Source organism: Castanea sativa, chromosome 4 (genome assembly GCF_040712315.1).
Source record: "Castanea sativa cultivar Marrone di Chiusa Pesio chromosome 4, ASM4071231v1".
NCBI lineage: Eukaryota > Viridiplantae > Streptophyta > Magnoliopsida > Fagales > Fagaceae > Castanea > Castanea sativa.
The window spans coordinates 5107499-5134854 of NC_134016.1; the positions used below are offsets into that span (position 1 = coordinate 5107499).

Consider the following 27356-nt stretch of genomic DNA (forward strand, 5'->3'; position numbering starts at 1 on the left):
CGTCCGAGGAGTAGATTTGTCCTCGGATTATTAGGCCGAGGACATGGGAAGAGAAGTTTAGTGTCCCCGGGTTATATTATAAAGAATCCTACGATTATGGGAATACACAATACACGTGGAAGGCAATAGAAAGAGCGGTGGAATGTCTAAAGTAAAGCTGCTACCACCGCCCATACATTAAAAGCTCTGTAATTGATACGCTGACTGTATAGATGGAAGGATGGGACCTGAGTATGGAGCTTGGAACTTGGTCCCTAATCCCAGCGGGCTTTAGGGAATAATGGATGGGACAAGTATCCGGAATGAGGATTGCAACCATAAAGTGGAAGATAATGAAGAGAAGGAAATGAGTATAAATAGAAGGGAAGACATATGAGAAAAAGAGGAGGGCTTTTTGAGTAGAAGAGAGAAAGCCAATAGTAGATGATAATCAAAATTTTTATTCAAACTCAAAGAAATACTATTATAAACTATCCTCGGATTTCGTCCGAGGAGGAATTCGCTGTCTTACTTTTGCAAACAACTCTTTAATTTGTCTCATTGGGCCAAAAGCCCATCCTTTCCCTGATTGCCTAAACCATCCTTGAAATCTAGATTACAAACCCACCCTCTACAAATTTATTGTAAAGAAAGGCCTTTCAAGCCCATCTCCCACCAGTCAGAGTTTGGGAATTTGAATTGTGTCCTTACAATATATATATATATATATATATATATATATATATATATATATATATATAGATAGCCTATAAATCAACAAGGAAATTGAAAGTACAATCCTCTTTAGAAAATGAAATTTTATGGATTAATATTTGCACCCAAAACTTTGAGGATTTGTGGTTGAATATCAACTAATTACCAAATAACTTATTTATAAATAAAATACATTAGGGTTTGTTGAAACATGTAATCAGTACATGCGAATTTTGGTTGCTATGTCATTAAATATTATTTTAATGTAGTGGTTTTAAACCTCAATTTTATCAAGTTTTATGTTAAAATAAAAATTGAGAAAGATTATGATGGATTTAGTGTAAAATATATATATATATATATATATATATATATATATATATATATATATATATATATATATGGATACACAAATGGTGACGCGAGTCCCTTCCTATAACAAATGACAGGTGTGAAAACATCTAATAATGATCAAACTTATTTATAACTCACAAAAATGCCATGTGTCAACAATAAATGAAAAAAAAAATGTCATTGAATGTGCATTGTCATATATTATAAAGGGTTAATTACACTATTTTCCCTTGAGATTTGAAGAAATGACACCCTACCTCAAAGTTGAAGAGAAAAAACATTTTCCTACTTTGACATCCAATTGACCAAACGTGGTTAAATTAATATTAAAAATGTTGTGTATTAATCTAGGTTTTCAAAATTATCTTATTTCATAATTAATTTTTTTTAATTTTTAATTATTAAAGTGTATTTTAAGTATTAAGTGTGAATTTTGCTTAGTCTTTTTTTTTTTTTCTTTTTTCAATAGCTTATGGAGAGATTTGCTGTGGCAAGTATTTTGGTACTTGATAAATTTTGAATTTTTATTCCAAATTTATTTTTTATTTTTTATTTTTTAGTAACTATTATTATGCTTTTGTAAATAGATTCTTATAAAAATTTAGAATATTTCATTACAAATATAAACAAAAAGGGGGAGTGTTAATTTTTTCAAACCTCAAGAGAGGGAAGTATTTTTTTTCCTTCAAATTTGGGGTGGAGTACTGTTATTCTCCCAAATCTCAAAGAATGGAAGTGTAATTACCCCTATTATAAAAGTTGAATCCCTAAAACTAGTAAATACACAAAATGGTGACAAGTGTCATTTTGTCAAAACCTATAACAATAACATGTGTGAAAGCATTTAATAATTATCAAACTTAATTATATCTCAATAAAATGTCATGTGTCAACAATAAATGAAAATAAAAAGTAAATTTCACCATTTATAATAAATCCTTAAATTCTTCTAAAAAAATTAATCATTAAATAATATTACTTTTTTAAAATCTAAATAATATTCCTTAAATATCCACTGTTACCTCCTTTAAATACTCTATTTTTTTCCTCTTTTTTTTTATAGAGAATTTCAATTTATGAGGTCCCCTTATGATAATAACTCTTTATCATTAGACTAAAACACTAATCGGTTTTTGGTGTAGGTGGAGATTGAACCCCAAATCTCTCATTCGATATTTTACCACCTAAGCTAAATACAACTCATATACATTTTTTACCTTAGTTTAAAGGTTTTACAAAGTGGGTAGTATTTTCTATGACATGCAGAAACAATGCCATTAACGGTCCCACCTATCTTATAGTTTGCCTCTGCACTCAATTGGTCCTAAAGCCAATTGCCGACCGTAATATGTAGTCCTCTTGGAACTTGCCTTTGCATGTGAAGTTGAAAACCACAGATGGAGTACTTGGACATAGAGAACATGGCCAATGTTGATCAGAAGCAAGAGAAGATAAGGGATGAAAGGAAAATCATGACGAAGAAGAAGAAGAAGAAGATTGGAGGAATCAAAACAATGCCATTCATATTTGGTATGTTCGCAAATTCTTGTTCTAGTCGTACAACTAGTCTCTTCCTATTGTTGTCTTTTGTCTGGGATTGACAATATTTTTAAGGAACTCTCTCAGCTAGGGAGATATCCAAATAGAGCTTCTTGCTTATTCTTTCAAGAGGAAAATGGGCTTTTGTACTTATATTTTAAAATATTCAATACAATGTCCTTGCTTTCAAACTATTAAGCACCGTGCTCCTCTTTTGGAACTCAATTTTCCAAAACAAGACCACGAAGCTATATAGTTTCAGAACATGGACAATTTGCTGGATATTTTTAAAAATAAGAGCAAAAGTCCATTTTATTCTTATGCTACTATCTCAATAAATACATATGAGCTAAGTTAAAATAATGATTAAATGCTTTTATGTTTTTAGAACAAGTGGTAATTTCATTATGTTATTCTCGTAGATATCAGATTAAATGATCCTAATATAATCACTATTGAGTATTGCAATCATTATCACAATATATGGTAAAGATTCTCGAATAGCACCCATCAACCTATTTTAGGGTAGTAATTATTATACACATTCGATTACACACGCTTGAATTGCATTGACATTATGACTTATCATGACTCAAAGTCACAATCCTAATTGTATTTCAAGTGTGTGCGAAAGAATATATATATATATATATATATATATATATATATATATATATATATATGTTCCCAACCATCGTCCCTCCCTAAGATACCAACAGATGTAGGAATAATTAATTCAAAGTCTTATGAGTTATCAGATGTAGATCTAGACATAGGAGATTGGAATATTCCTAAAGTTTCTACCAGCCAGATCTATAAGTCCTCATGGTCTTGGAAAAAGGCTTTACCCCCCTTTTGGTATCAGAGCCAAGTTGGCCCAGTTGAAGTTGTAAGTTACATTTTTATCATTCAATCAAGTTGGTCGGCACTGCCGCCATAGTTATTCAAGTTATTTTGAGCACTATATTATTTTGAGTTATTTTCATGGATATATCTTCCATACCCCATATATTGTTTTACATCTATTTCATGATAACTCTTCCATTCCCATTTATTTATTTCTTCATCTGTTACTATTTCGTCATCTTCTTCTACTTGTACCGTTGGTAGGCTGAGCCTCCTTAACTTTTTTTGTTTATTATTTTGTGATTACTTGTTCAAAAATTAACATTTGCATCCCAATTATCTGCTTCTTCTTGTTTCTGTGTTTAGCCCAGAAGTTTGTTGCAGAAGTACTATTGAGACATTCTAAGTTCGGGTCTGTGTTGTTAGCCCTATAAGTCCAGTATCTTCTTGGTTTGGTTTGGTCAGCCCGTGTGAGCCGTGTGGAAGGCGTGAAGGGTGGCCCCCATTGTGGAAGTAAGTGGTCGGATTGCGTTTGCACAGATAAGGCTTTTGTCTTAAGAGTATACCCTGTTTCATATCTAAGGGTTAGATTGAGAAGTTTGAGGATAAAGGTGAATGGGTTGTAATTGTTGATTTAAGCTTTTAATCCAGAAAAATGAATAGGTTGTTTAGAAGTTACTCTTCTACTAGCAGTAGATGTTCCCAACCATCGTCCCTCCCTGAGATACCAGCAGATGTAGGAATAATTAATTCAGAGTCTTATGAGTTATCAAATGTAGATCTAGACATAGGAGATTGGAATATCTCTAAAGTTTCTACCAGTCAGATCTATAAGTCCTCATGGTCTTGGAAAAAAAGGCTTTCAAGATAGATTACCATGTCAAGACTATAGAACAAGTTTATGGTATAAACAAGGAGTACGAGACATGCTACTTGTTATCCCCATCAGCCATTTTAGCACATAGGAAGCAAGGACATAACTTTCTACACATAGGTTTAGTCCAAGTCGGAGTTAAACCGCTCATCAGAATAGGTTTGAACAACTCAATCCTTATGGCCCTCAGAGATGCTCACCATATTAGGTTTCATGATAGCCTCTTAGGAACCATAGAAACCAGCCTTAGCAACAGACCAGTCCATTTTGACTGTTTCCCTGATTTTGCTATCCACATCCATGATGACAATGTCATCAAAGCCCTCACACTCAATATCAAGACCCATGGAACCCTTATGACGCAGGGAACCAGTCAGATTGCCTTGGTAAACAGAGTTTACTACAAGTGCATGAGAACGAACATGAATGTCAGAGCACTTGACAAGAGGAAGAAGGGAGAGAACTCTCATCCAAACCATTGACCCTAGTGCCAAGATTCAGGTCCCAAGAACCCTGAAATGGACAGAGGTCACATTCCCAGCCAATTGGACTTTAGAGAATGAGAACCATACTCTACAGATCCAAAACCCAGCCCAGAATTCAGATCTAGATTTTGTCCAGCAATTAGCCGACGGTGCGGTTAGGTTAAGTTTTGACAGATCTAGGCTTAGCACTCCTCTAGATTATGAGTGTAGAACACCTCTGGATGAATCCCAGTTTAGATCCCCAATAGATCTACACCAACCCCTTAGGCAGTCACCTATCTACCTTAGAGATAGACTTGCATCCCAGTACAGCTCGACCAGACCTTTAGGATCTCCATTCCCAAGGTCTAGAAGAGATCTAGGTGTCCAACTCCAAGGAGTCCAGTCCAAATCCCAACTTAGCACACCCTGCTACACAGCCAAACAGGGCTCAGTTGTCAATGAGGAAGACAACCGAGAGCAATCCCCTCCATCCCCATCTAGAACTGATATGGAACTACCATTTCAGCAAGAATCCCAGTATCCTCCCATAGACCACCAGCTCTTAGTACGTAGGAAAGAGTTCACCCCTTATCTAAAAGCCTTAGGCAAAGAATTTGATTCTGAAGAAAACAGACTCAAGAGAGAAGCCTATAGAGCCAACCACACCAGAGAGAAAAAGGTAAAAGTATTAGAAGCATGGAAGACATTCATGAAGGAATTATCTTGTAATGTCCCTTTCTTCATTTACTTTGAGAACTACTTTGGAAGACGCAAGCAGTTTTGTGTTCTTACCAAAGCCTGGACCATAGAAGGACCCAATGCAACTAAGGAAGTTGTACAGTCTACTCATCCACCCTTAGTCAAGTTACCCACAACTAGGCACACCAACCTCAGTTACCCTAAGGACAAAACAGCTTTAGAAATAGTCGCCCAGAAACTAGATGAACTAGTGAAGAAGGAACCAGCCACCCCTTCATCAGTATCAACTAGTCAAAACCCCTTGCTTAAGGTTTTAGACATTCGTACAGCCTCTAGCAGTTCCTCCTCTGATACCGAAAAAGAGAAAGAACCCCTAAAAGCCAAATGGAAACGTCAGAAGATGAAAAAACTTGAAAATCGGGATAACAGAGCTCCAAGGTTAAGGATAGCCTCCAAGGCCTATAGAAAGGCCAAGAAACTTGAAACCCTCGCTCCACAGGAGTTTGGGAAATGCTTCAAGTGTGGTAAACGGAACCATCTCAGAAAAGATTGTGGCGCTAAGGATAACCTTGCCTATAACCAACCTAGTATAGGTGAAACTAGTCATGACACCTAGTTCAGGAAACCAATACACAGGAACTAGGAATCTAGCAGCCAAAAATAGAATCAGAGAAAATCCATGATAAGCTTCCCAAGTCAAAGAAGGAAGTCACAGTCAACAACCTTCAAGAGGAAGCTAAAGAAATTAAGTTTGAAATTAGAACCTTAAAGCAAAAGCTTAAGATCCAACAATTGGAAAATACTTCTCATCAAGGCAATGAGGAAGGTCCCTCATTACAAAACCCTTCTGATGAAGTAGATGAAACAGTTAACCCTACAGCTAATCCAATCCAAGAACCATCCGGTGAAAAGTTCTTAGATACCATCAGTAGGATTAACTTCCAGAAATGGCATTCCAAAGTCAGGATTGTCATTAGCAAAGATTTTGAATTCGAGGTCATAGCCTTAATTGATTCAGGTGCTGATCTTAACTGCATTCAAGAAGGAATCATTCCCTCCAAGTACTTCAAGAAGACTTCGGAGCGATTGACATCCGCAAGTGGTGGAAAAATGCAGATTGAATTCAAACTTCCAAAAGCACATGTTTGTCAACACAACATGTGTTTCAAAACCACATTTGTTCTTGTCAAAAATATGACAAATAAGGTCATCTTAGGAAATCCTTTTCTGTGCATACTGTATCCATTTACAGTGAATAGTAAAGGACTTACTACCCATCCCTTTGGCCAGACCGTCAAGTTTAAGTTTCTTCATAGACCAGAGCCTAGAAACATTAGCACCATCCAGGTTGTCTCTGTCCCTAAAACCTTAAACCTGATTAGTGCCAAGACCATACACCTTAAGTACCTTCAGGAAGAAATGAGATACAAGAAAGTTGAGGAACAACTAACTTGTAAAACCTTCCAAGAAAAGATCAAACAGTTTGAAGAAAAACTTAAGCAGGAAATCTGCTCTGATCTACCTACAGCTTTTTGGTATAGAAAGAGACATGAGATGGCCCTTCTTTATGCCAAAGATTTCAATGAAAAGGACATCCCTACCAAAGCTCTACCTATCCAAATGAACCAAGAGCTCATGGATACCTGCAAGATAGAAATAGAGGATCTCCTTAAGAAAGGAATCATCGGAAAATCTAGATCACCTTGGTCTTGCCCAGCCTTCTATGTCCAGAAAAACGCTGAGATAGAAAGAGGTGTCCCTAGATTAGTTATCAATTACAAGCCCCTTAACAAAGTCTTAGAATGGATTAGGTACCCTATTCCCAACAAAAAAAACTTAGTCAACAAGCTTAGTAAAGCAGTGGTCTTCAATAAGTTTGATATGAAGAGTGGTTTTTGGCATATACAAATCAAAGAGTTTGATAGGTATAAGACAGTCTTCACCACACCCTTCAGACACTACGAATGGAATGTAATGTCCTTTGGTCTCAAGAATGCACCTTCTGAATTCCAAAACATCATGAATGAGATTTTCAATCCATTCTCCAGCCATGCTATTGTATACATCGATGATGTGCTCATCTTTTCAGAATCTTTGGAACAACATCAGAAACACCTAAAAGCATTTCTCCATACCATCACGCTTAATGGTCTTGTTGTTTCAGCCCCAAAGATTAAACTTTTCCAAACCAAAGTTCGATTCTTAGGTTTTGATATTCATCAAAGTGTTATCAAACCCATAGCTAGAGCTATCCAGTTTGTGGATAAGTTCCCAGATGAAAACCTAGACAAAACTCAGCTTCAGAGATTTCTAGGATCCCTCAATTACATTTCAGACTTCTATCAAAATCTCAGACAGCAATGCAAACCCCTTTTTGATAGGCTTCGAACCAATCCATCTCCATGGACTCCAACCTATACCACAGTTGTCCAACATATCAAAAAATATGTCAAGACTCTCCCTTGTCTAGGACTTCCCTCAGTCAATTCCTTTAAGATTGTTCAGACAAATGCCTCTAACGTAGGATATGGTGGCATTCTCCACCAGCGTATTTGTCCTAATTCCCCTAAACAGATAGTCTGTTTCCATTCAGGAATATGGACTCCTACTTAGACCAATTATAGCACTATTAAGAAAGAAATATTATCTATAGTGCTATGCATTTCAAAATTTCAAAGCGATCTTTTGAACCAAAGGTTTTTAATAAGAATTGATTGTAAATCTGCAAAACATATTTTAGAAAAAGATGTTCAAAACATTGCATCAAAAAAAAAATTTGCACAATGGCAAGCCATACTTTCCGTTTTTGACTTTGATGTTAAATTCATTGAAGGAAGCCAGAACAGCATTACTGATTTCTCAACCCGTGAATTTTTGCAGAGTCACAACCAAGATGTCCGAAAAGAAACCCGTACAGCCCCAACCCTTTAAGTTGCCTAAATAGCAAAACCTTGTTGGTACCAGTCAAGCACAGAACCCTGGCAAGCTTGTCCCAATCACTCCTAGCCAAATTGTCCCATTCTCCCCTGGTCAGGCAAAGAACCTTGGACAGAATAATCCAACTTCACCATCAAACATTGCCAATCGTTATTTGGTTTCGACAATCCCAAAACCAAACTATGAACGACCACCTCATAGCCAACCCAGTTACAGCTCAGCCTTAGCTACTTCAGCACCCAGACCAATCAACCCTTGCATTGAAGAAGAACCTTTTGGTCCTATCCAAACCCAAAAGCCTTCTTCTTACCCAGCAAAGAAAGGAAGATCTTCTTATGTTAAGAAATCTTTCCTCCAGCATATCTCTTATATTGAACCCCACCTAGTTCATATAACAGATCCTCTTGCCCTAGCCATGGAAGTCCTGCCACCAGAATGGCATTTCTTACCCAGACATCCAGAGAAAAATATCAAATTCTATAAGAGCATCCTCAGCCAAGAGAAGTTTGCTCAAATAGAAAATATCTTCAACAAAAGGGACCCCCCTAGTCCTCTATCACAAGTTCATCATCACAGGCTTCGTTAGTTGCCAAGATTGGGGTCAACATCCTTCTTTGTTAAGGACCCTCAAGAATTATAGGTCTTCCTCAGGCTCAAAACTCCATTATAGTTATTATGACTACATGAACGCCTTTGAAAAAGTTCTCTTCTTTTAAAACCAAAATTATGATCATTCATGGTTTTTAATGTTTAGCAAAGATTTTTTTGGCCAGCTTCCTTCATGTTTCCTCAAGTGGTGGGAAATATTTGGATCAATCCCTCAAATTTTCCCAGAACCATTACAAGATGCCCTAAGATATTTTGATTCAAGATATAAGACTTCAAGCCATCGCTCCCAATTTCCAGTAATTCTACTTTTCACCCAGAGATTCAGGATTCACTGGATTAGTAAATGGGACTACAAAATTAATACCAATCTCCTGGACAGAGAATTTTCGGTAAAATGGTGGGACAGTCTTAAGATTGAACAAATCATCAACCAAGTCTACAAGGACTATCCTCCTCCAGTCCAGAAACCCATTGTTCACAGAACAAGATCCCAGTCTAGCCTAGACTCCGTCCATATCGCCAGAGAATCTAGCAGAGAACTAAAAGACCTTACCCAACAACTCATGGACCAGTCAGAGCAGCTAGAGACAAAAGGAAAGGTTTCTCCTGCCTCTTCTGAAGCTTCAGTAAATCGTTGTCCAATCGACCCCTTCTAGGATTCACAAGATCCTTACAGTGGTTATAATTTGGATAGTGATTAAGTTAGGATAAGATTCCAATCTGATTACTATTCCAAATCAACACCAGCCACTGATGTGAACAGTACCCGCACCTAGCAAATTCCCTGATAGATTACTATTCATCCATCAGCAATAGATGAACAATACTCCGAAAAGCATGGGGACAAGTCACTATTCATGAACAGTAATAGTTACTGTTCACAATCATTCACAGACACAATCATTTAGAAGCACTGTTTGCTTTCGGTGGAAAAGGTTTTCACCTCAATAAAAGCATTTCACCTTCCGTGATTCCAGCAATCTTCAGAAGACTCCAAGGGTCCCTCCAGTCTATATAAGGCAGCCAAGATTCCATTTTGAAGCAGGTCTAATTTTAGGAAGAACTCCAAAATACCTCAAAGGTTTAATTGTAGCCCTAATTACCTCACTCAGCTTTGCCTCCTCTTTACAACCCAATACTTGTAATAAGATGGCACCCCTTTACACTTGTAATACCTTATCCAATTTTCACAACTGTAACTCCATGGCCTCAGTCGGCCTGGTAAAGTTACAAACTAAGGCCAGTTGAGGCCATGTGTGGAAAATACAAATAAAGGTCGACTGAGGCCATGGGGTTACAGTTGTGAAAACCGACTAAGGTATTACAAGTGTAAAGGGGTGCCATCTGATTACAAGTATTGGGTTGTAAAGAGGAGGCAAAGCTGAGTGAGGTAATTAGAGCTACAATTAAACCTCTAAGGTATTTTAGAGTTCTTCCTAAAATTAGACCTGCTTCAAAATAGAGTCTTGGCTGTCTTATATAGACTGGAGGGAGCCTTGGAGTCTTTTGAAGATTGCTGTAATCATGGAAGGTGAAATGTTTTTACTGAGGTGAAAATCTTTTCCACCGAAAGCAAACAGTGCTTCTAAATGATTGTGTCTGTGAATGATTGTGAACAGTAACTATTACTGTTCATGAATAGTGACTTGTCCCCTTACTTTTCGGAGTATTGTTCATCTGTTGTTGATGGATGAATAGTAATCTATCGGGGAATTTGCTGGGTGCGAGTACTATTCACATCAGTGGCTGGTGCTGATTTGGAATAGTAACCAGATTGGAATCTTATCCTAAAGAGTGCTAGTCAAGATTGTTTAATCGGTATCAGGAGCATCTGATGGATATCCTTCGTAGGGATCCCATTGGGGATCATCGCTGCATTCATGCTCATGATACGCAGCATAGTGGTTGCAGAGTCCACAATATAAGAGAGGTTCATGCTCAGGATTCTTTCCTGTGAGAAACTTCTTAGGATTATCAGGACCAGTTCTTCGAAGATTTCTGATGGCAGAGTCATATGGTCTTCTTCCAAAAACATAGATCCTATCTGTAGAACCTATAATATGGTAGTCTTTCCATAGGTCTTGGCTAACATCAAGAATCTGGTTATTGAAGTAGTTCCTCCAGCATTCTGCCAGAGCATTAGGGTATTTGTCTGAAAGATATGTGTCTCCTTCATACCATGGCCCTTGATAGGTAAAGCCACTGATGAGGACAAGATGCTTTGAGGGCAAGATGCTTTGAGGGCTAGACTTCCATCCAATTATCTTTGTCCCATTTTGGTAAAGTACTCCAACATTTGATGGAAACAAAAAGGCTATTGATTTGCTTAACAGCACTTTGGATAATTTGTGGTAATTGGCTGATTTGGTCATGACTTGTTAGCTTGATGAATTTGATGAAACCAAATTCAAACATTTGTGAGAGCCAAGCCGGGTTTCTCTCATCATCATCTGCCCCTTCTTCATAGTTAACCAAAAGTCCAGCAAAGGGATGTCTATTTTCATATACTCTGAAGCTGCTTCCAAAGTGTTCTTCCCATGTGGCTTGCATGAGAACATTATCAATATCATCTGGGTTAGGGATAGTGGCTGTGACGAGAACTTTGAAATGTTTGAACCAAAGGTCCAGGGATGTTGTCATAGCCTTACTTCTCAGAATACGGGACTGTAAATCTGATGGCAAGTTGGCAGTAGCACTTCTTAGAGTGGCTTAAGTCTTAAGACTAAGCCTAGCATAATCAGTGCCCATAATAATCATTTTATCCATTGAATGGATATCCTCTTTGCCAAAGAGTTGACTGGTTAAGACTTCATTCCTAGCCTTAAGGTTAACTAGGTGAATTTCTAGTGCTTTGAGGGTTCTTTGGAAAAGTTCTTGGTTTTTTAAGGTGAAGGCAAATTGGAGGTTATCAAGGAGACATGTAATGGAGTGAGGTAAGTCTGTATAAGCTCCATCATTGAATTATAAAGTCCTGGATAAAACTTCCTGCAAAACAATAGTCATATCACCACTGGAATATGTCACCATTGTCGGGACAAATTCCTGAAGGGATGTTGATCCTCTATGGCTGGTAGAGGATGCGCCTTCATGCATTACAAAAGACTGTCCCGCCGGTAGTCTTTTGTCTTGAGGATAGCCCCTTGCTGATGTTTTCCCCTTGTTCCTCTTCTCTGTCGAAGAAGTCATTATCCACTTATTAGTGGTATTAAATATTGCTTTCTCTCTATCCTGCCAAAAAGACTTGGATCATTTGAGATTTTCAAATAATTATTTAAAAACCTTTTGTCTTTTAAAACAATGGATGTAGAGATGCAATTGCCTTTATGATGGATGCATGATGATAACTGGGACTGATTGGGGTCAAATGAATCATCAGTTGGGATGAATAAATCAAGGTTCTCAGCTTGACTTGTACTACATATATATATATATATATATATATATATATATATATATATATATATATATATAAAGTGTGTTCCTAGTACTATTTTTCATATGCTAGTTGGTAAATATTTTGGAGTTAGATATGCACAACTTTGATCCAAATGCAATTAAGCCGCCTTAATACTACACATTAGTACTGGTCCCAATATTTCACTAAACTAAACTAAACTCCCAATCTAGAATTGTGTTTTTTTTTTTTTTTTTGGCTGTCCCCTATTGTTGAATAAACAAAATCAAAAGAAAGTTGGACCACTAGAAGTGGAATGCTATGTGGAAAAGATTTGACCACTTATCCAACGAAAAGAAGGAGTTTCTATTCTTCCAGTTGGAAAATCAAAGACTAGCCATAGAAATTTTTTCTTCTTTTATTTTTTTAAATTCTGAGTGCAATAGAAAATTATACATACAAAGCTTGCATTAGCTTTATTCTAATTATTAAGGGCCCTTCATTTGGCCCACATTATTTGTAATGGAAACGTTATCGGAATGTTCCCAGGTCTGTCTATATTTTGTTGGACAAAGTTTAGCTACAAAATTGGTTGTAGCCTTAGGCTACAAACTCACTCAATAAAATAAATATTACTGCATATTTTAAAAATCTAACCGTTGAATTGCATGTTTTTTATGCTCTTAATACAATGTCTAATTTTATGTCAATCGGATATTGTTTACTATATAATCTATAAACTTATATTTTATGCATAATTTTAAATTACAAAAATTTGCTATTTAAAAATGTATTGATGACATAGCTATTGATCTTTAATTTCCTTAAAATTTTGCCAACATAGAGGATATAAGAAGAAGATGTAATCTAATAGTGGATTTGTCAAAATTCACCTCCAATAAAAAGATATTGAATAAGTTTGTAACCTAAGGCTACAACCGATTCTGTAGCTAAACTTTGTCCTATTTTGTTTTGTTATTTTAACATTGGCATCGGAAAAAAAAATTGTTCATTCTAGCCATATGAAATAGATAGATTACCTTATTTATAAATAAAATAAAATAACCTCAATAATGAGCCAAGAGCCTTTCACTTTAATTGGCACTTCTCTATATATAAAAGAAATGCTAAAATTACCTACGACCTTAATGAGCATATATTTGGCTTGTGAAAATTTAGAATGTTTATCAATTTCTAATTCTTCATCTTGTAGGGATTGATTAGCATCACCATATCAGCAATTCAGCCAACGCTCCAGCCTCCACCGTGCCCAACTCAAATGAACTGCAAGGAAGCCTCAACCTTGCAGCTTTGGGTCCTCTACATCTCTCTGCTACTTACATCTCTTGGCACAAGTGGCATTAGGCCATGTGTTGTTACCTTTGCTGCAGACCAATTTGACATGACCAAATCAAGTGTAGCAGCAAGAAGTTGGAATTTGTTCAATTGGTACTACTTTAGCATAGGAATGGCAACACTAACTGCCCTGACTATTGTGATTTACATCCAAGAACATGTGGGCTGGAGCTGGGGTCTTGGAGTTCCAACCATAGCCATGGCCTTGTCAATTATAGCCTTTTTGGTGGGTTCACCTTTTTACAATAGAATCAAACCTGCGAGTGGTCCTTTGGTTAGATTGGCTCAAGTAGTTGTTGCAGGAGTGAAGAAGAGGAAAGAAGTAGTACCAAAAGACCCTGCTTTCCTGTATGAAAATAAAGAGCTCGATGTTGCCATTTCTTTGCATGAAAGGCTTCTACACACCAATCAATTTAAGTAAGCAATTTAAAACATTCTTTAAGTATAATGTAGAACGTCACTGTAGATGCAAAGCATGTTTTGAGAGGTACTTCATGTCTTCATCTAATAGTGACTAATCTTATTCAATTATTTAAGATGCCTTAAAAAATAAAAAGATAGAGTGAAGCACATAGAATTTGGGATATGTACTTCATGAATGCTCATTACTAATATAGTGTGTTCAATTAGTATAAATGTTGGCGAATACAATTCACTTTATTTCCCCTTAATAAATGGAGCCCAACACATGGGATTTATAACTGATTAAATAGGAGGTACAAAAATAGAGCAAAGACAGGTTTGAACTTAGGATCACGTGCTCTGATGATACCATGACAAAATTACCTATTGTCCCAAAATTTTAAAATATTAAGAAATTCTAAATTTAACCATTATTCTAGCAAGCATAAATTGAATGGTTAAACTGAGTCTTGTGTATTTGATTGCAGGTGGTTTGATAAAGCTGCAGTTGTAACGGATAGCAATGCAACAGATTCAAAGCCACCAAATTTATGGAGGCTTACCACTATTCATCGAGTCGAGGAATTAAAATCCATTATCCAAATATTTCCTATATGGGCAGCTGGAATTGTACTTTTTGCCTCATCTTCACACCAGCTTAGCTTCACCATTCTTGAAGCTCATACTATGGATTGTCACGTCTCACTTCTTCCTAATTTCTCCAGCCTCCATGCCTATCTTTAGCAACATAACCATGCTTATTGGCCTTATTATGTATGAACGTCTCTTTGTACCCTTTGCTCACGATTCACTGGGAATCCATTAGGTATCACATGCCTACAAAGAATGGGTGTAGGCTATGTGGTTAACATTCTTGAATTGTTGTTGCATCATTTGTTGAAATCAAGAGAAAAGCAGTGGCTGCTGATCACAACTTATTGGATGATCCAAAAGCAACTATTCCTATTAGTATTTTTTTGGTTGGTACCTCAATTTTGCATGGGTTGGCTGAAGTTTTCATTTTTGTGGGGAACACAGAATTTCTTTATCATCAATCACCTGAAAGCATGAGAAGTACTGCTGCAGCACACTATTGGATAGCAGTATCAATGGGAGACTTTTTTGGTACACTGATAGTATCACTAGTTCATAAGTATTCTGGCAAGAAAAGCAACTGGCTGCCTGATACGAACCACAATAAGGGAAGATTGGAATACTACTATTGGCTTGTTAGTGGCATCCAAGTAGTAAATCTCGTATATTATGTGATATGTAGTTGGCTTTATACCTATAAGCCATTTGAAAAGGTTAGTGAAATTTGCAAGGATGAAGTTGAAGAACTAGCTGCTTATAAAATCCCCTATATGATCTTAGATAGTAAGAATGGACATGGAGAGGTAGAGCCTGGAAGAAATGTGACAACTTAGGAATGTTTTTTGATAAGGAATGACCATATTTTAATAATGTACCATAAAGCAAGATTTTTTTTTTCTTTTAAAGTCCTTTGATCCTGCATTTTAATTTAAGTGAGAAAAAAAAATTCACTTTTAGCCTAGTAGTAATACTGTGTAAGCCAACTCAAATACCCCCCAACCCCCCCGGTCAACAGTGGGCCTATCCCTTTCTATACGTTTTTAGACCCCTTAAACACAAACAGATTAAACTAGTTATTTAGCCAAGTGATTAACTTAGATAAATTTTGCAATTCTAGGTTAACACATATCAATCATATTATTGTAAAGTGCGGAAAATAAAGAACACAACAATATGATAACTCAGGAAAACCAAACCAGTAAAAAACTTAGGGAGGATTTAACCTAGCTATCCTCAAGGTAAAATTGAATCCACTATGAAAGAATTAAAGTTTACACAATAGTGACTTAGACCACTAACATCCTATTGCTACCTCGAGTAGGAAACTTATTACCACGACCACATGATAGCTCCGAGTCCATGGACTACTTCTTTCTTGAATTCCCAGCAAGCACAAGCACTTCCGCTTGTATATCTTTAAGCTCTTGAATCTGCAACTGAATTGATCACCAAGCTCTTGACATCAATCTAGATCTTGATAACCCTAAGCGTATGTGAAGGCAAACACATCTAGATCTCACAAAAGATTCACACACACAGCATAAAAAGTATCTATAAAACATGGTTAGGGTTTTCCCTTTTATACCTAGGGCAAAACACAAAACCCTACACACAAAACGGGCTTGGGCTAAGTTGGAAAATTCTACAGAAAAACAATCTACACGACTTTCGATCGGTCGAGTTTAATTCTCGATCGATCGAACCAGGCAGATATACACAATAAATCCTACAGCAACTCGATTCCAACTTTACATAAAAGACACATACTTTGAGCACGTTTAAACAAGACTAAACCATTTTGATCATGGTTTGTCAACATTACAAATTAGAGTTCTAATACATTTAAACCTAAAGTCTTATAACCCAACACTTTCTATGATAATGAAAGTGAACCCCAAGGATTGCATCATTGCAACAAATTCATTACAACTTCAAAATCCAATTCACTAATTCATTCAACAAAAATACTCAGCATCCAATTACAGAAAAAACACTAATCATACTGATATTCACTAGTTAAAACTCAAACAATGGGTCACCTCGTCACTACCGTTATTTTTATCCTTAATTCTATGATTTTGTTTATTTTTTTAGAAAACATTGAAGTTCATTCAACGAGCAAGAGAACAGGAGTACCTCTTCCAGTAGTCAATAAGTTCGAGTTAGTAAGCAGTATCTAGCAACGGTAATTAGAGATTCAATAGTGACTAAAGACATCTGGAAACATTTAGCAGCATTTTAATATTAGTTATGATATGCTATAATGGAGTTAAAATTAGTCATACAGTTTTGTAGTGGTGAAGTGGTAAAAATATAGAGACTAGATGTATGGTCTGATGATGCGAAGAAAATCAGTAGGCTGGATGCTTCAGATTAGAAAGAACTACCGACTGTCTTGATGGCCTGAAAAAGAAAGAAAAGCGATCAAAGGTGATCGGAGATGCCAACCAAGAACCCTTCGATGACAAAGTTAGTTTTTCTTTCTATAATTTTGGAGTTCCAACTTTTTAGGAAATGTCAAAAAACATACCTTTGTTTGGTCTGAATGAGCGTTTATATAGTGTCTTAAAGACAGTTATTAAACTTGTAACCTCTCCTGGGTTTAAGGAGGTGTGAGGGTTCAGAGATAACTTCCACAACTACTTAGGAGTTATATTTTTCTCACATAACGGTCATTGGAGGTTATGCATGTAATAAGGAGTTGTAGTACACACCCAGGAATTTTCCTAAGTGTCAATGGCTTGTCCAAGGGTCCTCCTGTCAAGCGTACCTCGCTTCCCAGGAAGGTCGTTCCCCTATGGACGACCTTATTCAGGACGAGGTTGATAACTCCCTTGGACGAGACGATGTGGTTTTGTAAAACTTGACCATGCGAAGCTCGTCCAAGCTTCTTCCTACATGGACGAGCTTTTTATGGACGAGGTTCTTATAACCTTTGCTTTCCTGATCTTGTCCTAAACGACCTCCATAGACGATGTTGAAGTTATATTTTATCATACCTCATCATGGTCTTCTCAAAAGATTTAGTCATCTAGATGTTTGGTCTTTCTTGTGATTGCACTTAGTGTCATATATTTTTTCACATTGGATTTAAGTCTGAAAGAAGGAGGAGGAGGTTTGCAGTAGGTTGACAACCAATCTAAAATTTAATGACTTTAATATGAATGGATACAATACAAACACATGTTGAAACGTCCCTCTACTAATAATGCATTGCATTGGACCCTAGATGCAATGAAAAACGATTAAGGGCTACACTGACTAGTCTGCTGAGGATCCATAGTCAATCCCAATAGTTTGCTACTACGGCTTAGTTGTACTCATTTAAACAATGCACACAATTATTAAATAGAAAAAATGCTATAACTACTATCAATTATATTTTAAAAATATTTACAAACTAATGTGTCAATGAACTTGATCAATGCCACTTCCAACTATATAATATTCCCTCCGTCTCAATTTGTTTGTCTTCTATTCCATTTTGGAATGTCCCAAAATATTGTCCTGTTTCTAAAAATAAAAGACATTAATTTACTTATGTTCCTATTATACCCCTACTTTATTTTCAAAACTATTTGAAAATAAAACTAACAAATATTTTTAAAAATTAATCTAATTAGGGTACCTTTTTAGTTGCCTCATTAAGAATAACTCTTTAAAAAAAAACGTATAAATTTATTTAAGGGTAATTTTGTAAACTTATACATTTTTATAAGGCATACAAGACAATAAATGATATTTCCTTTAAAGTTTGACTTTTCAAATAGGACAAACAAATTGGGATGGAGAGAGTATAAGAATGTTTGAATTACTTTTTTTATGATTAGTGACACATAAATTTTATAAGTTCTATATAATAAAGTTTGTAGTATTCTTAGAATCACTCTATTAACTAGTATGTGTGATTAAGAGAAGCTCATTTGAGACATTTGAGATGCCATGTAATAAGCTGGAAGATCAATCTACCTAACTTGTTTGGAAGAAAATTTTGTCCATTTAAATTATCTACCACACAATCCAAATTAATATCTAAAATTTTGTGGGTTAGTGAGTGTTTAGTGTAAAGTATTAGTATCAAAAATGGGTTACACTTAACATAATTAATAAATTAGTCAATTCTACATTAACTTACTTAACCCAAAATCAACCCAATTAATATAAATAAATTTCATTTTCTCTAAAATTAATTTGAATTCTAAATATAATTAAGTAATTAAAATAACTAAAATATTTGTATTGATAAATTATTTGTTGAAACTCTAAAGTCTAGCCATTTTACCTAAAACAAAGGGAAAAAAAAAGTCTCATTTTTTTTATAGGATATATTATTTTTTGTTAAATTGTATATTAAACAAGTTGAAATGGGTTGTGTCATGTCAACCTATTTAATTAATAGGTAAGGCTAGTGTGGGGAGTAAAAGGACCCGAGCAGGTATTTGGGCTTTTGGGCTCTGACAAGAAGGACCAATTCGTTCTTGATTAAAAGACCGTTAGGACTGCAAATCGGCCCATACGCCGAGGGTCCGAGGATGCATCCGAGGATAAATCTCTCTTCGGATAGACCCGGGAGGACTTAGAGATTCGCTAGAAAGATTAAGGCAGAGTTTCGGAAAGACTGTTGGTTAAAAGGGGGATCCCTGTACCCTCTAGATGCACCGGTGTTAGAGAAATATCTTAAGAAAAGGCTGCTACCTCCACATTAAAGATCCTGCACTTACCTCCTTGGCCGCATTAATGGGGAAGTGACCCCTGAACAGTAGAACTGAACCTTCTGGTTACTGTTTAAACACTTGAATAAGGTGGTGTCAAGAGGAAGGGGATAAGATTTGTGCAACACGTGGATAAAGTACCAAAAAAAAAAAGTATTTAAGAGGAGTAGAGGCCAAAGAAAAGGAGGGGATCAGTCAGTTACAAAAAGAGGGACTCGGAATTGTAACCTTCAACGAATAAAGAAAAATAATACATTAATTGTCATCGGCTTATGTCCGAGGAAGTTCCTTTGCAATAATCATTTACTATTCGCAAGTATTTTTACACCTTAGCCTGTTTATCAAGTTTCTAGCACCCCTAAACTAGATTTCAAACTCACACTCTACAAATTTCATTGTTTAAAGCTTATTGGGCCTGAGCCCACAGTTGTCTTTAGGTCCAGGTGCAATTGTGCACTTACAGCTAGTATTGAGGAGTTTGAAACGATTATTAAATTTATTAAATAATATCTTTGAATATCCATACATATATACTTTGACACGACATAAACACGACACATTAACACAAATTGCAACTTTTATATAAAATAATATATCAGTAAATCTTATTCAGTATCCACCCCAAATTATAGAGGCCATTTGCAACGTGTATACTAAATCATAAAAAAATTTACAATGATGAATGAACATCGTTTTTAAAAATTAACGTTGTAATTAAAAACTTATCATATGACAAACCAAACGTAAGCCGTTTCAAACTCTTGGGCTTCAAAACGACACCTTGTGGGCTCTCAAAACATTACCGTTTACCTCTTCACCGTTCTACCAAGTCAATAACATCGTAAACTGAAAAGGAAACTGAGTCTTCGACGCAGAAACACAGAGAGAGAGAGAGAGAGAGATGGGTTCGTTGATCTATATCTATACTATAGTATTGCTGTTTGCTGTAGTGCCTTTGGGTATTGCAAAAGAGAGACTGAGCTCAAGGGAATGTGAGAATCTGGGTTTCACGGGACTCGCTCTTTGCTCTGATTGCAATACTCTCGCTGAGTATGTCAAGGATCAAGGTAATCTAAATCTACCCACAAATTCACTTTCTTTTTGGATAATTGTATCTGTGTTTTCTTTTTTCTTGTCATTGAATGCTAGCTTTCTCTGTAAATCATATCTTATTTGTTCTTTTTACAAGTTTTTTGTGTTTTTATGTTGATTATTAGTTATTTAATTATCTGGGTTTCCAAGGTTGTGGTTGAAAGTCTTTTGCTTGATTTAAATTTTCAAGTTTTGGATATGTTATTGGGTTATATTTATTTTTATGCTTTCTAGTACTGAGTGGTAGCCTTTTTATTTGTTTTGGGTTGGTTTTTGTGGTATTTGCTGATTATTAGTTATGTGATTCTCTGGGTTTTGAATGCTTTTGGTGTTAGAATGTATTGCTTAGTTGTAAAATTGAGATTTAAGCTATACAAGTTTTTTTTTTTTGGCACTGAATGGAAGATTTTTCTTTGTAAATTTTATTATTTATGATTTTTTTTTTTTTTGTCTTTAGTAATGAGAAGTGGAAGTGTTCTTCTTCATTTAGAATTGGAATTTAATACAAAGTTGAATCTAGTTAACTCGTAAATTGTTATTTTGGTATTTGTATGATTTGTTCTCAAGGTTAATAACCTTGGATACTGCAGTTGATTTGTTGGGTTAAGATTATTTTTTTAAGATCCCTGTATGCAATTGTTGATCATAGTGTAAGTTTTAAGAGGACCTCTTGTATACATATGATTGAAGCACTCCCATTCATCTCTAATAATGTTGCTCTTGTAGGTTCGGCAAAGAAACCCAATTTAAATGGATTGTTATGGTTTGGAATAACTTAGTATCCTAGAATTATGGAAGAGATAAATTTGGGTTTCCAGCAAAGGTATTAGTGTGTTCTTCCCATCATGATGAAGTTTGCATACACTAGTTTGGTTTCCTGTGTTCTCCTCTGGCCATATGTATTTCCAGTTAATCTTTTTAAAATCTACCCTAGGTAGTGATCATTATTTGTTAATTTAAGGCTTCTAGTTTAAAGGTTTTATAGTCTCTGGTCTTATACTTGGGGAGAACTCATCAAAAATCCATTTATAAAAACCATTATAAGACCACCTATGCTTTATGGGATTGAATTTTGAGTTATTAAGAGGCAACATATTCATAAACGAATGTAGTTGAACGAGAATGTTAAGATGAATTAGAGAAAATAAAAGGAAAGATAGGATACTGATTGTAGAAATTTGTCTAAAGATAGGGGTGACTCCTATCAATGACAAGATAAGAACGAGTCGCTTGAGATGGCTTGGTCGTGAGAAAAGGAGAGTAATTTATGTGACAATGAGAAAGACTGATTTGTTTCAAGTTGAGAGAATGAAAGACTAATAGGATGGTCTAGAATAGCATTGATTGAACTAGTAAAAATAAACATGTTTAAAGCAGTGAAAGAAAGTATGCTTTTGACTAGGACAGAATGGCCAAGAAATATACTTGCAGTTGATTACGATTAGTCTGTTGAGGATCCATGGTTAACTCGAAAATTTTGGGACTAAAACTTTGTTGTTGTTGAGAAGCAGAAGATTACCTGCGTCATGGTTTTGTGTTTTTTTTTTATTTTTTTCTTCACATTAAAAGGTTATCCTTGTAAACCACAAAAATAGGAGAAAGGAACTGATTCAATGGTATTTCATTTTCCCCTGAATTTTTTTTTTCAGAAATGATGTTATATCATTATACTTAGAATTTAGTTACTATTGTGAAGTCTAGATATTACATCAATATCATATGTACTAGGGGAAAAACTAGAACTAGCAATCCTGTAGTCTATGCAAAGGGTAATTACAACTTGAGCTATAATTCAACAACAGTAGGTGATGGGATGTGGGAACCTTGTACTAGATAGACTACGAAATTTACAGATATAGTGTCTGTCTTGTTGCTCAACTCTTTGACTTATCTATTGGACTCAAGTTTGCTCATGAACTTCAAAATGCATTTGATTTGTACACACTACTTTCAGCATGGTTATAAAAATGCTAAATTGCAGAGTTTTTGTTGTAGATCTGGTATCAGACTGTTTAAAGTGCTGCACAGAGGATTCTGATGATTCCATGAGCAAGGTATGGAAAATATCGTATATATAATAAATTTCAAGAAGTTAAAATTTATGCTTTGCATTTAAACTTTTGGGCATTTAAAAAAAAAAAAAAAAAAATTCAAATAGTCTTAAAATCTGCTATGATCACCCTTCATGAAAATTTGCTTGTTTGACTCCAGTATCCTTGTCCCCCTTTCCTCGAGGCTTTGCACAAACATATTAGTTATTAACTTCAAACCCTTACTGGACATTTTGTGCAGCTTTCAATAGAGTGAAGGTAGTTAAAAGATGTTTGTTTAACTTTCCACTGGTATATTTGATATACACCTGTGATAGGGTGATTTTTCTTTTTTGTTACACTGGGTAGTTTGAATTTTGGGCCCCTTATGACCTTCCACTGGTATATTTGATATACACCTGTGATAGGGCGATTTTGCTTTTTTGTTACACTGGGTAGTTAAGTAGTTTGAATTTTGGGCCCCTTTAAGTTTCTTCATAGACAAAAGAGAATTTTGCATATTTACACGAGTTATGTGTCATGGTGATATTTGAAATAATGGCCAGAGTCAGAGCTCACAGAGTACAGTTATCATGACATGTATCTTGGCTTCTAGAAAATAATATCCAATTCTATATATACTCATTTTAGATAAAAGGTAAACAGAACTATTTTCCTTTAAATAATACTTCATGAGAGCCCAATTTTGATGACCATTTTAAGTTGATTCAAAAATTGTGCACCACTACTGATTCATGGGTATTTGGTTTAAGATGGTATAAAATGGCTCCATGACATCACTTTGGTGACTGAAAGCATGATCTATTGTGCTCTTTGGTTCTCTTCATCGTTGGATTGATCAAACTTGCTGCATGCCATAGACACAAAGCCAGAACCATATCTTGACACAAACATGCTGAGGAGACAAGTCCTAAAATAACTGAACACAGACGGAGGGAACATGGTAGAACTGTGCATTTATATGTAAAATACGTATTCAGTACAAGTTCATGTGTGTTACTTTGTGAATATTTAAGAAATAAGGAAAATTTTGGCAATTTTACGATGCGAGAAGGGGGAGGACAAGGAAAGGAGTAGAAAATACAAATATGCATAAATCATAATATGATACTAAAATATGAATAAACCTATGTTGCATGGACAGGGACATGGATATCTGTGTCTTCTGCTTGTCTATCCCATGTTTGCTGAACGTCTAGAACTTTTGATTTTTTGATTTTTTTTTCCCTGATTCGTTAGTTAGACATGCACCCAGTGGGTATTGAACTCATGTCACCTTCCACCTTGCTCATACTCCTACTTTTGAAGAATTCTTTTGAAATTATTTGAGTATCCTAGAAGTGTATTTGTTGTTTCAAAAAGGGCATGGCTCCTTGGTAGACGTGCCAATGCTACATATCCAACTGGGGACCTGTCCAAAGGGCTGACATCGTAGTGTTTATTATGTGCAATACATTTTATCTTGATCTTAAATCTCCTCAACTTTATTTTTCTGTTCCTTTATTTCAAGAAGAGAAGAAATATTTGTCACTAACTATCTGAAACTGCAGATCACCTATTCTGGTGCTCTTCTGGAGGTCTGCATGAGGAAACTGGTTTTCTATCCTGAAATTGTGGGCTTTATTGAAGAAGAGAAGGATCAATTTCCTTCTGTTAAAGTTCAATATGTTTTCAATTCTCCACCAAAGCTGATTATGCTAGATGATGCAGGCCAACAGAAGGAAACAATAAGGTGAGCTTCTTTCAATTAGTATTTGTTGCTGGTCCCACACTCTTTTGGCACAGCAGCCACAGATAGATATGAATTTGGGTTGAGAGATTTCCCTGACCTGACTAATGATAGTGGAGTTGAACGCTGAAACCTTTAAAGGTGGCACATGCATTGTAGCTAGCTGCCTTTCGCTCAACTCTTTCAACAACGCACCCCCCCCCCCCACAGCAAAGCTCTTTTCTTCCCCTTTTCTCTCTGTCCCACTTTGTCATGCACCATATGTTGCACTCTATGTTTCCATGTGTTGGATTGCAGTTTTCCAAAGATTTTTCACCATTTTTGTCGGCTTTAATATGAGTATTGTAGGGTGAAGCAAGAGGTACTGAGTAATATAGATATTGCCTTCATCCAAAATTTGTAGCTACCTGAACCTTATTACCATTTTGGGGTATCTGGAAGTCAAATATTACCCCCAAAAAAAACCAACGATATAGCTGGAAAAAGGTCAAAGTAAAATTGATGATGCCTTGATTCAAGAGTGGTGCAATCTCTACCTCATATCACCTGAGATTTAGCTTCCATTCAGTGCCTAAACTAGTTGAAATTGGTGTGGAGGGTGCATATGAGGGTTCTGTTCTTTGCTTTGGTTATGGCATTTGCAATTGAGAGTTGTGTAGTCCGATGGTGGCACTGAAAATACATGCCTCTAGTTTTAGGCTTTTTCAAAGGAATAATGTCTATGATGTCATGTTTAATTATGCATTTTTTCTTTTTCGTTGAGGGAATAAAAGTAGTTTTACTGACTTTTCAGTTTTCACTAAGATTTTTATTTTATTTTTCTACCTTGTCACAGGATTGACAATTGGAAACGTGAACATGTACTGCAGTTCCTACGAGAAAAAGTTAAGGCGGCTTCTGCAATCTGAGATAGTTATTTTCCTGCCGTCACTTCCCCCATTTGTGTCTTTAATGTATTATGAACACCCCAATTTTCCTTCTGAAAATTCAGTGAAATTTTAAACTCTGACAATGAAAATTTTATTTTCATATTTCAGTCTTTTGAGGGACTTGAGTTGTAAAATATGAAATATTGGGATTAAAGGGAGAGAGAGAGAGAGAGAGAATTTCTCAAATGTCTAGGTCTAGAATAACGAGTCTCTTATTTATATTAGGATTTGTGGAATGACTAAGAATATTCTTATGCTAATGTAAAATCACATGCGCATATAAAAAAAATGATAAAAGTCAAGAGTCTTGTAACTCAATAATATTGTCTTCTCTTCTTTATATGTCTAGTACATTTATGGAATACCAGATGGTTATTAAAGGTAGTAGCTTGATTGTCACAATGCATGTGCATAGACAGTATACCCAAGGTACAAGTGAGAGATTGAATCCATAATATTTTTTAAAAATAATAGTATGAATCGTAGCTTGATATTTAGGCTTTGGCACTAAATCGGGTCGTAACATTTTGCCTTTTACTAAATAACAAGATTATTCCAACAAAGGTATGATAGTTAGAGGTGGATTGTCTAGAAGAAAGACTATCCCAATTAGCATCACTAAAACATGTCATAGATAGAGAAAGTAACAATAGTCTTCTTTTAGGAGTATCCTTAAGGTAATGCAAATAACTGCATGGGAAGATTGACGAGGAGTATGCATTGACTAACTACACTGATGGATATGAAGACAAGTAACGGTAAGGAATCCTGACTTCGCAACTAATCAACATCAAGAAGCGAATCACAGTGCTTGCCATCAAGTTTAATAGTGGAGTTCAAGAGTATCAACAAGTCAAGCACCTAAGATACCAGTCTTAGACAGAAGATTAAGAATTTATTTCTATTGAGGCAAAGAGATGCCTTGAGAAGAACAAGTAAACTTAAATCCTTAGGAAATAACAAAGAGCACATAGAGAATTGCTTATCCAAATATCTTTTCAAATCAACCATACATATAGTGTAGAATCACTTTTGGTACACATAAACAATTAAGACAATAATTTTAGTAACATGACGAATAAATACAAAATGATCAGAGGTAGAATATTGGAATCTATACCCAAGTACAACAGCACTAGATCAACCAAACCATGCAAGAGTCCACTGCTTTAGACCATATAAGGCCTTTCGCAATCAACATACAAAGTTTTCACTTCTAGCAACAACATACCGAGAGGGTTGATTTATGTATACTTTCTTGTGAAGTTCTTCATGAAGGAGTACATGCTTTGTATTAAGCTGATTTAAAAGTCCAAAAACAACTAATCATGACAAAAGGCAAGATCTTGACAAAATTGGGGTGTGCCATGGGAGATAAGGTCTCCAGATAATTAATATCATATATCTGTGTATAGTGTATACCAAAGTTGTTAATATTGTACCGTAGGTCACTTCAATATGGATGGAGGTAAAAATTATTTCAATATTGATTAGGTATCAATGTACTATTTGGGGCTATTACACACACACACACACACATATATATATATATATAAATAATATTTGATTAAGAGCCATTTATGTTAATGCTAAAGGAGGTTAAGAAAGAGAAGAAATGTGAGAAAATGAAGCAAGAGGAAATAGAAGAGAAGATACTTGCTTAAATTGATATTACTGGCCGAAACTGTCGAAAAATCCTAGTATGACCAATACAAACTGATATTTGATTCGATATGTTTCAAGGGATAGTTGTACTAGCTGTCTGGCTCAATGACATGGTCAGCTGTATCGGATTCATTGGAAGGTATTGGATAGTGCAAAGCAAACCCAATGATAACCTATTGTAAGTTTTTCAATGGATAGAGAAGAAAACTCTTAGCTCTAAAAAAAAACAAACGTTAGAGCAAAGAAGTGGGGGAATAGAGATTAAAGATGTGATATAAGTAAAGAAATGCATACAATGTGAAACATGATTATTGGACCCAAAAAAAAAAAAGAGCTTTATGGTGTTGAGCACAAGTATACCGTATTGCAAAGCAATATGCCTAAAAGATCACTGAACGAGAACCTAGGAAGATA

At 35.6% G+C, this 27356-nt stretch overlaps 1 protein-coding gene and 1 pseudogene across 1 annotated transcript; both read left to right on the plus strand.

Moving 5' to 3' along the window:
* Positions 1–12934: 12934 nt before the first annotated feature.
* LOC142632348 (protein NRT1/ PTR FAMILY 3.1-like) lies at positions 12935–15597 on the plus strand (annotated as a pseudogene).
* A 4637-nt stretch (positions 15598–20234) lies between these two features.
* Positions 20235–25387, plus strand: LOC142632273 (uncharacterized). Its single transcript, XM_075806699.1, has 4 exons — positions 20235–20543; positions 22564–22622; positions 24170–24351; positions 25184–25387. The coding sequence occupies exons 1-4, from the start codon at positions 20378–20380 to the stop codon at positions 25254–25256; spliced, it is 480 nt and encodes a 159-aa protein (XP_075662814.1). The 5' UTR covers positions 20235–20377; the 3' UTR covers positions 25257–25387.
* Positions 25388–27356: the final 1969 nt, after the last annotated feature.

Coding starts and splice junctions, on each gene's coding strand:
- LOC142632273 (XM_075806699.1), top strand. CDS start 20,378: ATGGGTTCGTTGATCTATATCTATACTATAGTATTGCTGTTTGCTGTA. Junction 20,544..22,563: donor TGAGTATGTCAAGGATCAAG/GTAATCTAAATC, acceptor TTTTTGTTGTAG/ATCTGGTATCAGACTGTTTA. Junction 22,623..24,169: donor CTGATGATTCCATGAGCAAG/GTATGGAAAATA, acceptor CTGAAACTGCAG/ATCACCTATTCTGGTGCTCT.